The following is a 15,098-nucleotide window of genomic DNA, read 5'->3' as shown; positions in this document are numbered from 1 at the left end:
AGAGCGGCATCCTGTAGTTCAGCTTATATCAGAGGTAGCGACAGCCCTCCATCTATCAATCATCTGTCCATTGCCTAACTTTCCAGACGTTCAAGCAAGAAAACCACACAAATTGGTCATTCCCAGAGCTTTAAAGAAGTTTCTGTCCACAATTGCTCTTTTCAGTTCATATGATAAGTCTTTCACTGTTCCAGATGGAATTCATCAGGCAAGAGAGGTTGCCTCCTGGACTTTAGCAAGATTGGTTATGCTTTGGTTGGGCTTTGGAGGAATGACTGTTCAGTCTTCTGTCCCATTTGAAAATATATAAAATAATTATTTTGGTTTGTTAAGTAGAACCCACCCTGTCAGCTAGGATATGTATCACTAGTATGCTGCCATGGTGGTGTCAGAAAAACGGAAAATTGTATCATACTTACCGTAATTTTCCTTTCCTGATGCCAATCCATGGCAGCATACGGACCCACCCTTGTGCGTTTCGGTATCTAGCTAATTACGAAGAATGGGGCGGGGCCTAACTGGCCTCTAATTTATGCTATTTCATTGGTCCTGAGGGAGGGGAGAAAGGCGGAGCCTATCACTAGTATGCTGCCATGGATTGGCATCAGGAAAGGAAAATTACGGTAAGTATGATAAAATTTTCAGTTTTTTGGGCAGAATTTCAGTTTCCATAATAAAATAGAAGTGTTTTCCAATGCCATTTCTGACCCAGCTATCCCAATGTGCTTTTCTCTCACTTACCGTACAGCAGTATTTTTAAAAGGATTTTCAGATTCCATCACTTCCTCAACTTTCACTTCCTGAAGGTCATCTCCCAGAAGCCTTCACTTGTTGCATCACAGAAAAGAATGTGATAGGTTGTGTTCACCACTCTGGACTGCACCTCCTTCATTACAATACCACCTTCCACCCATTTCTTATACAGTCTGATTGTATAATCTCCTTTAGACCTTCCATCAGCTATGTAGTACAAGGGCCTGTCTGATTTGGTACAAATTGGATGAATTGTTAAGGTGTGTCCTCTATTCCATAGTTCTGGTGAATCTTAAGGAGATTGTACAAACATTGTACCATACCTCCCAACTTTTGGAGATGGGAATGAGGGACACATATCAGCAAAAGTATGCAGGCATAGGACACACCCCTTGCCACACCCCCTTAAAGGAGAATTGTACAAAAAAAACAAGATTGGTTAAACACACAAGTGTTTTTTTTTTTACCACTACTATTCCTTTATATTGGCTTTTGGAATTTACAAATGCAGCAATTTAGAAATCAGATGAAAGGTTTAACACTAGGAAACACTTTAAGATAGATAAAAAGTGCATTTTATATACATCTATATGGATCAGACCAAAATGAGGGACAAATGAGGAGGAATGAGGGACAGAGGGACATTGCTCCAAATCAGGGACAGTCCCTCGAAATCAGGGAAAGTTGGGAGCTATGATTGTACAATTAATATGCATAATGTATGGCCATCTTTATATAAGTACCTAGGAGGGAGTGGACGGAGATACTCAGTTGTCAGGCCCCGTTCCTATCTCCACGTAGCAAAAACACACATTCCCGCATACGTTTGTTTTAGGTGTTTTGGAGCATTTTCACTCGTAGGGCAGTCCATTTATTTGAATGGGTTGCTCTACATGCAACAATCGCCCCAGATAAGCTCCAAGACTTTTTATAGTGTGTTACTGCAGTTTTAGGTGCTTTTGTTGCACTTTGGGTGCCTTTAACATGTAATGACAGCACAATCATAATAAACATTTGTAGCATTTATGAAACTCATGGCAAAGCGCACATTTTCTGCGTGGTTTGCCATGCGTTTGGAAACACACAGGTGTGAATGGAGTCTCATTGTATAAATGCACCAATTTCACTTTCAGGCCCCACTCACTCCTAGAATAGTGGAGCGCATTTTGGGCTTGTTTTTCAAGTGACACACTCAGAGCAGCCTGTTGACTTCATGGGCAAAGTAGTTCAAGAGACATTTTAGCGTGGTGCGAGTTGTACGTTTTTTACTGCATTTGTCATCTGTTTTTCATGTGGCAAAATGTGTGTTTGCTTCTGTGTTTGGTGTGCCATTAATTAGGTGTATAAATGTGGCCAAACACTCAGATTGTACAATCTCCTTTAGATTTACCAAAACTATATAATAAGAGGACACACCATCTATCCAATCACTCTGTACCCTGTCAAGCAGGTCCTTGCACTACATCAGGGGTGTCCTGTGGGCTGCATGTGGCCCCAGGCAGTGTAGTCTGTCTGAAGGGATGCTGGGAAAGCCAGGCTAATGCATGTGTGGAGAAATGCCGGGGGTGCTGTGAAAACTTAGTTGATGGGTAAAGGGTGTGTGCAAATGAGTTCAGCTGGTGAACTCCTTCCTGTGTCTTACTGGTTCTTCTGTCTGTCTGTATACCAGGGAGGCTCTGATCCTTTCTAACAAATGTAGCAATCACTAAGGTAAGGCCTTGTTCTCAAAATCAAAGGAAGCTTGTATTTTTCTGCAACCGAGGTACATCAATGGTATATTGGTACATAGGGGAGCTGGATTTTAGAACTAAAAAGGTGAACTTCGCCTTTAAAATCTCAAATAGTATTAAAGCAGAAGTTTTGTAATGGTAAAAAGATAAACAGCTGCAATTGTCCCCTGACGATTTTAAAGCAGAGTTCCACCCAAAAGAGGAACTTCCCCTTTTACGCTTCCTCCCCCCTCCGGTGTCACATTTGGCACCTTTCAGGGGGGAGGGGGGAACAGGGACCTGTTTTTTCCCTGCACCGCCGGGCTAATTAGAAAGCGCAGCGCGCTTTGCGCAGTAGGGAACCAGCAGTGAAGCCGAAAGGCTTATAATATCAAATAATATCAATTGTTCTCCCTGTGCCTGCGTGGGTTTCCTCCGGGTACTCCGGTTTCCTCCCACACTCCAAAGACATGCTGGTAGGTTAATTGGATCCTGTCTAAAAATTGTCCCTAGTATGTATGAATGTGAGTTAGGGACCTTAGATTGTAAGCTCCTTGAGGGTAGGGACTGATGTGAATGTACAATGTATATGTAAAGCGCTGCGTAAATTGACGGCGCTATATAAGTACCTGAAAAAAATAAATAAATAAATTCAATTATGGAACTCCCTCTCCCTTAAGTCAAAAGGCTAAGGCAGGGATGTCTAACTCAATTTCATCTCAGGCAGCATCAGCTTTATGGTTGCCCTTAAAGGGCTGGTTGTATTAGTAAACTATACACATTTATCCAGGGCTTTTCTTCTCAGAGAATAGGTGCAGGGACTCAAAAGTGGGTGTGGCCAAGTTTCACTAACAGTGGGGGGATCTTAAAGGGGCAATAAATACCAGTCTATATGTGCAGAGTTCAGGGGTGCACTATGTACAGAGTGCAGTTTCAGGGGTGCTCTATCCACAAAGTGCAGAGTTCAGGGGGGCACTACGTACATAGTGCAGAGTTCAGGGGTGTGTTACATACAAAATGCAGGTTTCAGGGGTGTGCTATGTACAGATTGCAGAATCTAGGGGTGCTCTGTGTACGGAGTGTAGAATTTAGGGGTGCGCTGTGTACAAAGTGCAGAGTTCAGGGGTGTGCTATGCACACCATGCAGGGTTCAGTTCTCTTTCACAGGCTGTCCACATCTCACTTCGAGCCCTCCTCAGCTCTGAGGACTTGGGATCCCCTTAAACCATAGTGCTCTTATATGCTAATCTCTTGCCTAGAGAGTCAATCATGCAGCTCCCCATCGCACATGGAAGGTGTTCATAACTTAAAGCCTAAATGCAGCTAAAATAAAAAGAAAATAAATAAATAAAAATCAGTACAAGGGGAATAACTTACAGTCAGTAAGATGCTTATGCTGATGCCTCTTCTATTGGGTAAAATCCTCCTCTGTCAATGCCCCCCCCCCTCCATTCACAGAAGCGGTACTTACAGGTTCTATGAATTAAAGAGGGTTTATGAATGGAGGCAGCGGATCTTTCAATCATGTACACTCATAGATTGTTTTTCATTCATAGAAGCTGTAGTGTGGCTTATATCTGTCCAAGTGCACTTATGACAGTGGCATGGGAGCCTTCAAAACTAATGCTGGTTATATACATATAGATTTCAGTTCGAAATTTTTCATTTTAAGAAAATTCGTTTGATTTTCTAATTGTTAATGGAGTCAAATCAATGTTTGTTTTTCAAACCATAATGACAAGAAAATTCAACGGAGCAGGATGGAAAATTGTTCTATAACTAATGAATTTTTGGATAGCATATGTGGGTTTTGGTTTGGGAATTACATTCATTTTAAAATAGAATTATAAACGCAAGTAAAATGTTCGATTTGAAAATGAATGTGCAAAGAATGTTTGTGCGAATATTCTCATCCACAAAACTATTAGTGTATGGCCAGCATAAACCTTGCCCCCATTCCACAAAGCAGTGCTCAGTGATGTTTAGCCAGTCTCAAGTATTGTCAGGGGTAGGTGGCTGGGGGTAGGGGGGGATACAGAAAGTCTGTATTTTATTAGAAATTCAGGGGGTTTCAGCGGTATTGTCAGGAGCACAACTGTAAATAGAAAGGTACGGCTCTTTAGCATTTACAGTAAAACCTTGGTTTGAGAGTAACATGGTTTGAGAGCACTTTGCAAGATGAGCAAAATTTTTAAATACATTTTGACTTGATATACAAGCGATGTCTTGATATACAAGTAGCGTCATGTCACAACTAAGTATAAAATAGAAGAGAGGCGCCTCTAAGTGTAGCAATATGGTTACATTTAATGAATGTACAACATTTAGCAACATAGTGCTACACTTAGAGGCGCCTCTCTTCTCTTTTATACTCTGTAGCTGCTGCTGGACTTTGCTTCCAATCCCCTTATGGAGGCTTCCATTTGTTGATGGACATTTTATTGGTTACACAACCTGGTCATGTTGCTATAATCTTTTTATATGGACTATAAACTGAAGGACCTATAAATAAATGGTTGTGGAACAAACCATTTGCTTTTCCATTATTTCTTATGGGGAAATTTGCTTTGGATTACAAGCATGTTTCTGGAACGAATTATGCTCACAATCCAAGGTTTTACTGTATATTGGTTTAGATTAGGTTTTCTCCCTGCAGATATACTGTAAACCACCTTTGATTGGTCCTGTAATACCTACACAAAGAGAAGCAGATAACTCCAGTGTGGGAACCTCACCTTTGATATCTCCCTTGAATGTTCCCACAAAATACAAGAAGCCAGTTATTCAAGCCTACAAGTGAATTATTCATTTTGTATTGCATTAGATCTTTATCCTTAGGTGTATGGTTATTATTTTCTTTCCGTTATATTTAGTCATATTTGCTTTTTAAAAAACAAATATTTTTTCTTGTTGATTGCAGCAGTTATTCCATTAACAGACTCTGAACACAAGCTTCTTCCCTTGCACTTTGCTGTTGATCCTGGAAAGGACTGGGAGTGGGGAAAGGATGATAATGACAACATTAAGCTGGCCAGGTAATTGTGACTCTAAATCTCAGCTTCATTCATTGCTTATTCATTTGAACAAAGAACCTTTTATAGAATCACTGCAAACTTACTGTTGATGTTGATTTAATCAGTATCACACACGGGTATAAAATGTTTTTGTAGCAAGAAGCAGAATACTCACAGTGGCAGGAACTATTCTCCATTACAGACAGACACTGCTTATAGAAAGGAAATATGCACATATGGTTAATTACAGGATAACGGCAACCACCCACTTTTTGAACTGGGAAATTAATTCAACATTGGCCACAATCATTTCTGGTCCAGAGGGAGTGAAGACAATTATGTGTCAAGATTGAAGAGCATTTGTACAATATCTGCATGTGAATGCAGGGAAACAACCACAAACATATAATCACTAGTGTTCTGTGTAATTTACTATTTATGGATTCAAAGTGGTTGTAAAAGATTTTTTTCTTAAATAACATGTCTATACCTACCTGCTCTGTGCAATAGAATTGCACAGAGGGACTCCGATCCTCCTCTTCTCGGGACAGCCCTCTCTTGCTGGTGCCCTCAATAGGAAAACTATTTCCATGGGGGCGCTTGTGCGGGCTCACTGCTGCATCCATTGACACAGACAGCATGACTTGACCCCAAACCCCCTCCCCGCGCGCGCGCTCCCTCGTCTCTGGAGCAGCTATCGATCTGCCCAGGGAGAAGAGACAAAGCCAGGAGAGCTGCAGCTTACATGTATAGCGCTGGATCGCGATGGGATTCAGGTAAGTATAAGGAGGGTTAGGGGGGCGAGTCTGTGACACAGAAGGTTTTTTTTGCCATAATGTATAGAATGCATTAAGATAAGAAATCTTGAGGTTTAGAACCACTTTAAGGCTGGCCATACATGAGTCATTTATTTTTTTTGTTCAACCAGCGGGTTGAATGAAAGAAAGACTCAATGCATGGGGGAATCCCACCCATTATGCTATTGTATTCTGAGAGCATGGAGACTTGCCGTCGGATTACACTAATCAGCACCGCCAGCTATAACTGGCAGCACTGATCGAGAGAAAACAGGCTGGTTGTAAACAGATAGATATAGTAGATAGACTTGTGTACAACCAGCCTGCCCATACATGGATCGAAATTCGGCCGGTCCCAGCTGAAAAGGCCTTATTTCAATCCATGTATGGCCATCTTAAGGCACCAGTAAATGAAATTTAAGGTTTGGTTTTATAATATTCTATTGTAACTTCACAAATAAAAGAGTTAATAAAGTGTACATTTTTCAGGAGTCTGATGGAAGACACTGGGGGTTATTTACTAAGAAGGCGGCACTGCACCAGTTTATACATTAATTGGTGCACTGGAAAAGGCATTCATTGAACGTGCAAACCGGTGCACATTGAAGCGCAAATAACGATAATAAATACCCGCATATGTAAACTGCAACTGTTGCTAGAGTAACTGGGGTTTTCTCATTGACAATAGCGCACTCCCAATACAATTGGTTAATTTAATCTCATTGGATGTGTCTTGTTAGGCAATTAGTCGGTGTTCTCAGTTAATCAACCATTTTGATGCTAATCTCATTCCTATCACTTCTAATATATCTTTGAAATTTGTTTTTTTTTCTTTTTTTACCCAAATCTTTCAATACATTACAAAGAACAGAGAAGTGTTTCTAAACACAATAAATTAATATTTTCAGATCTTAATCTTTAAAGGTCCAAACACTGCAATCAGTTAGATCTTAAATAAATTAGATTTAGTGCAAGTGCCTGTTTGATTTACCATAATTTGAATTAATTGTTCAAGTGCGTCTTCCTATTACCTATTTTGCCTAAATATCGAGTTGTACAGAGATTGACCAATCAGATTGCATAGTGCATGACTGCATGACCATCTTAAGTGACAAATTTGGAATGTACATGTGCCATGACCCACTTGTATTTTCCAAACGATATTTCTTGGGCATTACACAAAGCACATGAAAAAACACCTTTTTTCAAGACATGCTAGAGTGATCAGGACTCTTCAAACTACGGCTCTCCAGCTGTTGCGGAACTACACATCCCATGAGGCATTGTAAATCTCTGACATTCACAGACGTGACTAGGCATGATGAGAATTGTAGTTCCTGAACTACTGGAGAGCCATAGTTTGAAGACCCCTGTGCTAGACCATTATTATGCCTCCAGAATTGGGAGTGTGGCATCTACCCAACTTCTCTCTGCTGGTGGACACAAGAATCTACATCTATAGATATATCTACAGTATATATACACACACACTGAAGCAGAAAGCAATATACATTGGGCCAGAAGTGAATCTGTACAAAGGAAGTAAGTGTGTGTTTTGAGGCCAAATCATTTAGACATACACACATGACCCATACAAACACCACCCCATGTAAAAATAAATAAAAAATTATTTTAATTTGCAAATAAGGATCATCTCTTCCTCAGAGAATAGTGAGTGGGGCATGGTGGTGGGAAGAAATTAGCAGCAGTACAAGCAACTTCCTGGAGGGGCGTGATGTCATTCCTGTTGTGTGCTGGCAACCGCTTCCGGGTACCAGATATGTGCCACGGGTACAAATCTGTTGCATGAAAATTGTTTGGGGGGGGGGGAGTGTAAAATGCAATACTTGGATTGAGCATGCATCTGCAAAACAAATTATTAACCAAACATAAAAATTTGCTACATATTTTATTGGTCAACAAAACAGGACTTGGAAAAGAGCAAGGAGAGCAAAAAAACATATGTATGTTAATTTGAGACACTAACAGAAACTGGTTTTGAGGTCTTACCATTTTGCAGAGGAAATTAAAAGGAGTTAAAAAGACTATGCCCGCAAACGTACGGTCTCTTAAGGATTTAAACATTTAGTAGTCACAACGGCTTGAGGAAGATTTTGCAAAATAATGCAGCACAGACAATTAAATCAATTAAGTGAAACTAACAACCTACAAACACAGATTGACAACATCAGAAATATCTCAGTGAAAAACATCCCCCCCCCCCCCAAAAAAAAAAAAAAAAAAGATTAAAAAATACTTGCTCTAAAACACATCTGTTTTGCAAAGACATAACAAACAAAATACAAAGAGAAAATACATGTGTTAAAAACTCTATAAAAACACCCAAATGTACTCTCTTGAAACAGACACACACACACCCAAATGTACTCTCTTCAGACAAACAGACACAGACCCAAATGTACTCTCTTCAGACAGACAGACCCACACCCAAATGTACTCTCGACAGACAGACAGACACACACCCAATGTACTCTCTTCAGACAGACAGACCCACACCCAAATGTACTCTCGACAGACACACACCCACATGTACTCTCTTCAGACAGACACACACCCAAATGTACTCTCATCAGACAGACACGTACCCAAATGTGCTCTCTTCAGACAGACACACACACCCAAATGTGCTCTCTTCAGACAGACACACACCCAAATGTACTCTTGATAGACAGACACACACCCAAATGTACTCTCGACGGACACACACACCCAAATGTACTCTCGACAGACACACACACCCAAATGTACTCTCGACAGACACACACACCCAAATGTACTCTCGACAGACACACACACCCAAATGTACTCTCGACAGACACACACACCCAAATGTACTCTCGACAGACACACACACCCATATGTACTCTTGACAGACAGACACAGACCCAAATGTACTCTCGACAGACAGACACAGACCCAAATGTACTCTCTTCAGACACAGACCCAAATGTACTCTCTTCAGACACAGACCCAAATGTACTCTCTTCAGACACAGACCCAAATGTGCTCTCTTCAGACAGACACACACCCAGATGTACTCTCTTCAGACAGACAGACCCACACCCAAATATACTCTCGACAGACAGACCCACAACCAAATGTACTCTTGATAGACAGACAGACACACACCCAAATGTGCTTTCTTCAGACAGACAGACACACACCCAAATGTACTACAGACAGACAGACACACACCCAAATGTACTACAGACAGACACCCAAATGTACTACAGACAGACAGACAGGCAAACACACACCCAAATGTACTACAGACAGACACACACCCAAATGTACTCTTGACAGACAGACACACGCCCAAATGTACTCTTTTCAGACAGACAGACACACACGCAAATGTACTCTCTTCAGACAGACAGACACACACCCACACCCAAATGTATTCTCTTCAGACAAACAGACACACACCCAAATGTACTCTTATCAGACAGACAGGCACACACCCAAATGTATTGTCTTCAGACAGACACACACACACCCAAATTTGCTCTCTTCAGACAGACACACACCCAGATGTACTCTCTTCAGACACACACACACCCAGATGTACTCTCTTCAGACAGACACACACCCAGATGTACTCTCTTCAGACAGACACACACCCAAATGTGCTCTCTTCAGACAGACAGACACACACCCAAATGTGCTCTCTTCAGACAGACTAGCACCCAAATGTACTCTCGACAGACAGACAGACACCGAAATGTAGTCTCGACAGACAGACAGACACACACACACCCAAATGTACTCTCGACAGACACACACCCAAATGTACTACAGACAGACACACACCCAAATGTACTACAGACAGACACACACCCAAATTTACTCTCGACAGACACACACCCACACCCAAATGTACTACAGACAGACACACACCCACACCCAAATGTACTACAGACAGACACACACCCACACCCAAATGTACTACAGACAGACACACACACACACCCAAATGTACTACAGACAAACAGACGCACACCCAAATGTACTACAGACAGACACACACACACACCCAAATGTACTACAGACAAACAGACACACACCCAAATGTACTACAGACAAACAGACACACACCCAAATGTACTACAGACACACACTCAAATCGCGCTCTGTCCCCAGTGCACCGTTTCGTAAATATGAAAATGTGTGTTGTGCCTCGCCGTGCTCCTCTACTGAGGGCGCACGGCTTTCGTAAATCAGCCCCAATATATTGTAATTTAGAAGAGATTCTATTTGTGAGAGAAGTCATTATCAATCCAGAAGAAAGCACATCACATAATGTGGTGCTCGGGACAATGGGTGATAGGAAATCAGGAGCTTAGCTTTGAGTAGCCAATATATATATACACATGTCCGATATGGCAAATTACATCTAGATATCGGCTTTATTTTTACATACATACATATCAGTGTTTCTGTATTGCAGTTTGCTTATGAAAATTAGCAAATGGGGAAGTTGGCTGTAGAAATATGTCAGATTTCCATTTTTAATCTTCAATCAACATTTCATGAAGCTGTTATTACAACAACATACTTATTACTTACAATGTTAAATGTTTTTCTTTATTATTACAGCATGCTATCATTTGTATAATATTTCCTACTGTGCTTATGTTATTCTTCAACAGTTTGATTCTGTCCCTGGAGGCTAAACTGAACCTTCTGCACAGCTACATGAATGTAACCTGGATACGCATACCCTCTGAGACACGGGTAAACCTCCACTGATTCATCAAACCAGTACAAGTTCCTTTGCTGCTCTTTCCAGAATTGCTGTTAAAGAGGATCCGTCACTTTTCAATATTTTGTTTATTAATTGGAAGCAAGAAATTCAGTTTTCCAGACCTATACCCATATCCTTTTTCAGTTGGCTTAAATCTTAACAGAGAGTCTGGCCTACGGTGACATCCTTCTACCTGAGGCAGTTCTACATTAATGTAACGTTTTATTTTCCTGATTAGTCCTAGCAAAGCCAAGGAGGTTAGGTAGATAACAAGTAACACTGATGTAGAGCAGATCTGTGTTGGATGAATCTCCTAATATGTAAATTTTAAGCCTGAACCTTACTTGTGAACCTTTCTGTAGAAATAGCTAGTTTCTAAACTAGCAATGTCTGGTAAATTAAGTGTAATAGAAAACGTAAATGTGTTGATAATTTTCTGTATATTTTGAGGGGTTCATTCAAATATAGAGCTTTTAATTAACTTCAGTCCAGCTAATCAAGTACATTTCAGGCCCTTTTGACCACTTTTATTCAAAAGTAAAGTTCAAAAACTCACACAGAAGGTTACCCTTGCTGGGGTTATCAGCATCTCAAAATCACATAAAAATTTTCCAGGCTCCTGACTATCTGGACAGCGTAGTCCCTGAGCCGTTTCTGCAAAGATCCACTACATTAAGTAACTCAGCCCTGTGACAACCAACTGCTCCAGTTTGGGGCTGCACAGGCTCCTGCCTAATTACAGTCTCTTAGGTGATAGCCTGGTCAGATAGGATTGCCTCTCTGTGGGGCTGGACAGGACATTCTGCCAGCATCTGTACACACATGCTGCTCCTTCAACAGCATGCCTCCAGGGGAATAATCCCTGAACCATAGCCAGCCACTATACTAAAAAACTGCACAATCAGGATGCAGATTTACAGTAAAATGTGGACACAGGGTTAGAGGCTTCATTTCTCCCAAGTCTTTACAACGCCTCTGGACTCCAGAACCCAGTCCAGGTTTTACCAACCTTAGAGAAGACTGCAAAACTGTTTTCTCTAATCAGAACAGACATCCTGGAGCCCCTCAACTTACATACATGAGAACCCTGGGTGGCATCTAACCCTTCTGACACTGTGGCAAGGAGCAGCACTGTCACAAAATGTAGAAGTAAACAAAAAATGCATAGTGAAGAATCCCAATCCAAATGCCAATCCCAAAACTGTAAATGCCTAAATTGTGCATTTTCCCTTTGTCTGCCTTGGATAAATGTTAAGGGTAGTAATACAACCCTTCTATTTGACATTAAGAAGTCCCCTTTCACACTAGGGCCACCCATGCATTAGCGGTAAAGCGCCGCTCGTTTAAGTGGCGCTTTACAGCTGTTTAAGCGATGCTTTTTGGCCACTAGCGGGGCGATTTTAACCATTGCTAGCGGCCGAAGAAGGGGTTAAAAATGCCTGTGTTGCGGCGCTTCGGAAGCGCTGCCCATTCATTGCAAGCACTCCCAAACCACTCCAAAGATGCTGCTTGCAGGACTTTTTTTCTAATGTCCCGCAAGTGCACCGCCCCAGTGTAAAAGCACTCGGGCTTTCACATTCGGGTGGCATAGGAGGCACTTTACAGGCGCTATTTCTAGCGCTAAAACGCCTGAAAACTGCCTCAGTGTGAAAGGGGTCTAAGGTGTTAGCTGCTTGCAGAATTTTGTGTTAGTCAAAGTATTTGTAAACCCTTACCTTGTAAAACAACCAATTCAGTTTAAAATAAAAAGGAAAGGCAAAACATTTGTGTATATGTGAAAAAATATATAAATACCTTATTTTTACAAGTGATCACATACCTTCTGTTCTCAGCTGTGTAAGTGCTTTTGAGAGCTGAGGATTGAGAAACAGCAGTACACTGATCTTCCCAGATAATGGCTGTGCAGGGGGGGCACGGAAGCACAATTCTGACTAATAAAGGACAGGCAGGCTGTCCTCCTGACACACCCAGAAAACTGACCACACTGAAATGGATGTGTTCTCCTACCTAGCGTGGTCAGCTTGAAATAGGAAAGGACTGGCAGGAACACCTGAGATTTTACACAATGGAGGCAATACAAAGAGAACAGGATACTTTTCAACACAATTACATGGTACAATAAGCACATATTAGGAATATGAAATACTGGGGTAACATATTCTTTAAGTACCTATAGATATGAGATGTTCATCAAAAAAATCCAACCACTGAACAATCATTCCTACACTGATCATGGCATTAACGTACCCACTTATATCAACCAAGCTTCCATGTTTATGCACTGGGCAGACACCACTGGTGGTTAATCTTGGAATAATGTAGGGATTGACCAAGAACATCCAGCCAGCCCATTTATTTTGTCCCCTAACAGTTGTGCTCATAAGTTTACATACCCTGGCAGAATTTATGAATTCTTGGCCATTTTTCAGAGAATATGAATGATAACACAAAAACATTTTTTTCACTCATGGTTAGTGTTTGGCTGAAGCCATTTGTTATCAATCAACTGTGTTTACTCTTTTTAAATCATAATGACAACAGAAACTACCCAAATGACCCTGATCAAAAGTTTACATACTCTGGTGTGTTTGGCCTGATAACATGCACACAAGTTGACACAAAGGGGTTTGAATGGCTATTAAAGATAAGCATCCTCACCTGTGATCTGTTTGTTTGTAATTAGTGTGTGTGTATAAAAGGTCAATGAGTTTCTGGACTCCTGACAGACCATTGCATCTTTCATCCCATGCTGCACTGACGTTTCCGGATTCTGAGTCATGGGGAAAGCAAAAGAATTGTCAAAGGATCTGCGGGGAAAAAGTAGTTGAGCTGTATAAAACAGGAAAGGGATATAAAAAGATATCCAAGGAATTGAGAATGCCAATCAGCAGTGTTCAAACTAATCAAGAAGCGGGAAATGAGGGGTTCTGTTGAAACCAAACCATGGTCAGGTAGACCAACTAAAATTTCAGCCACAACTGCCATGAAAATTGTTCAAGATGCAAAGAAAAACCCATAAATAACTTCAGATGAAATACAGGACTCTCTGAAAACATGTGGTGTGACTGTTTCAAGATATACAATAAGGAGGCACTTGAAAGATGGGCTGCATGGTCGAGTCGCCAGAAGAAAGCCATTACTACGCAAATGCCACAAAGCATCCCGCTTACAATATGACAAACAGTACAAGCCTCAAACCTTCTGGCAACTATAAACGCTACATTTGGAGAGGAGTCAACAAAGCCTATGATGAAAGGTACACCTTTCCTACTGTGAATCATAGAGGTGGATAGCTGATGTTTTGGGTTTATGTGAGCTACAAAGGCACAGGAAATTAGGTAAAAAATGACGGCAAGATGAATGCAGTATGTTATCAAAAAATACTGGAGGAACATTTGCATTCATTAGCCAGGAAGCTGCGCATAGGACATTCCAACATGACAATGATCCAAAACACAAGGCCAAGTCGACCTGTCAATGGCTACAGCAGAATAAAGTGAAGGTTCTGGAGTGGCCATCTCAGTCTCCTGACTTCAATATCATTGAGACACTCTGGGGAGATCTCAAACGTGCAGTTCATGCAAGACAGCCCCAGAATTTACAAAAACTGGAGGCTTTTTGCCAAGAGGAATGGGCAGCTTTTCCATCTGAGAAGATAAAGAGCCTCATCCACTAATACCACAAAAGACTTCAAGCTGTCATTGATGTTTAAGGGGGCAATACACGGTATTAACTGGGGTATGTACATTTTTTGATCAGGGTCATATGGCTAGTTTCTGTTGTGATTATGATTTAAAAAGAGTGAAGACAGTTGACTGATAATAAATGGCTTCAGCCAAACACTAACCATGAGTGAAAGAAAAGTTTTTGTGTTATCATTCATTTTCTCTGAAAAATGGCCAAGAAATCATAAATTCTGCCAGGGTATGTAAACTTATGAGCACAACTGTATTTGTTGGGCAGGAGGTGTCTACAGAGGTCATAATATGAAACAGACACACCATTTTTTTTCAGGCTGACAGTAATCACCTGGATTGGGTTTACTATGGGTTTCTTTGGG

The 15,098-nt window shown here is 41.1% G+C and overlaps 1 protein-coding gene across 3 annotated transcripts in view; it reads left to right on the top strand.

Annotated features, from left to right (window-relative positions):
* The window catches only part of OTUD7A (OTU deubiquitinase 7A), a 408,641-nt gene that overhangs the window by 380,992 nt on the left and 12,551 nt on the right, over positions 1–15,098 (top strand). For all 3 annotated transcript variants that reach the window (XM_073618877.1, XM_073618876.1, XM_073618878.1), the window contains 2 exons: positions 5,383–5,497; positions 10,944–11,028. In XM_073618877.1, the coding sequence (XP_073474978.1) occupies positions 5,383–5,497; positions 10,944–11,028 (200 nt within the window). The remainder of the gene's footprint in view (positions 1–5,382; positions 5,498–10,943; positions 11,029–15,098) is intronic.

Source organism: Aquarana catesbeiana, linkage group LG03 (assembly GCF_042186555.1).
Source record: "Aquarana catesbeiana isolate 2022-GZ linkage group LG03, ASM4218655v1, whole genome shotgun sequence".
NCBI lineage: Eukaryota > Metazoa > Chordata > Amphibia > Anura > Ranidae > Aquarana > Aquarana catesbeiana.
The sequence above is the reverse complement of the archived record's forward strand: the minus strand, read 5'-3'. Positions and strand labels throughout refer to the sequence as shown.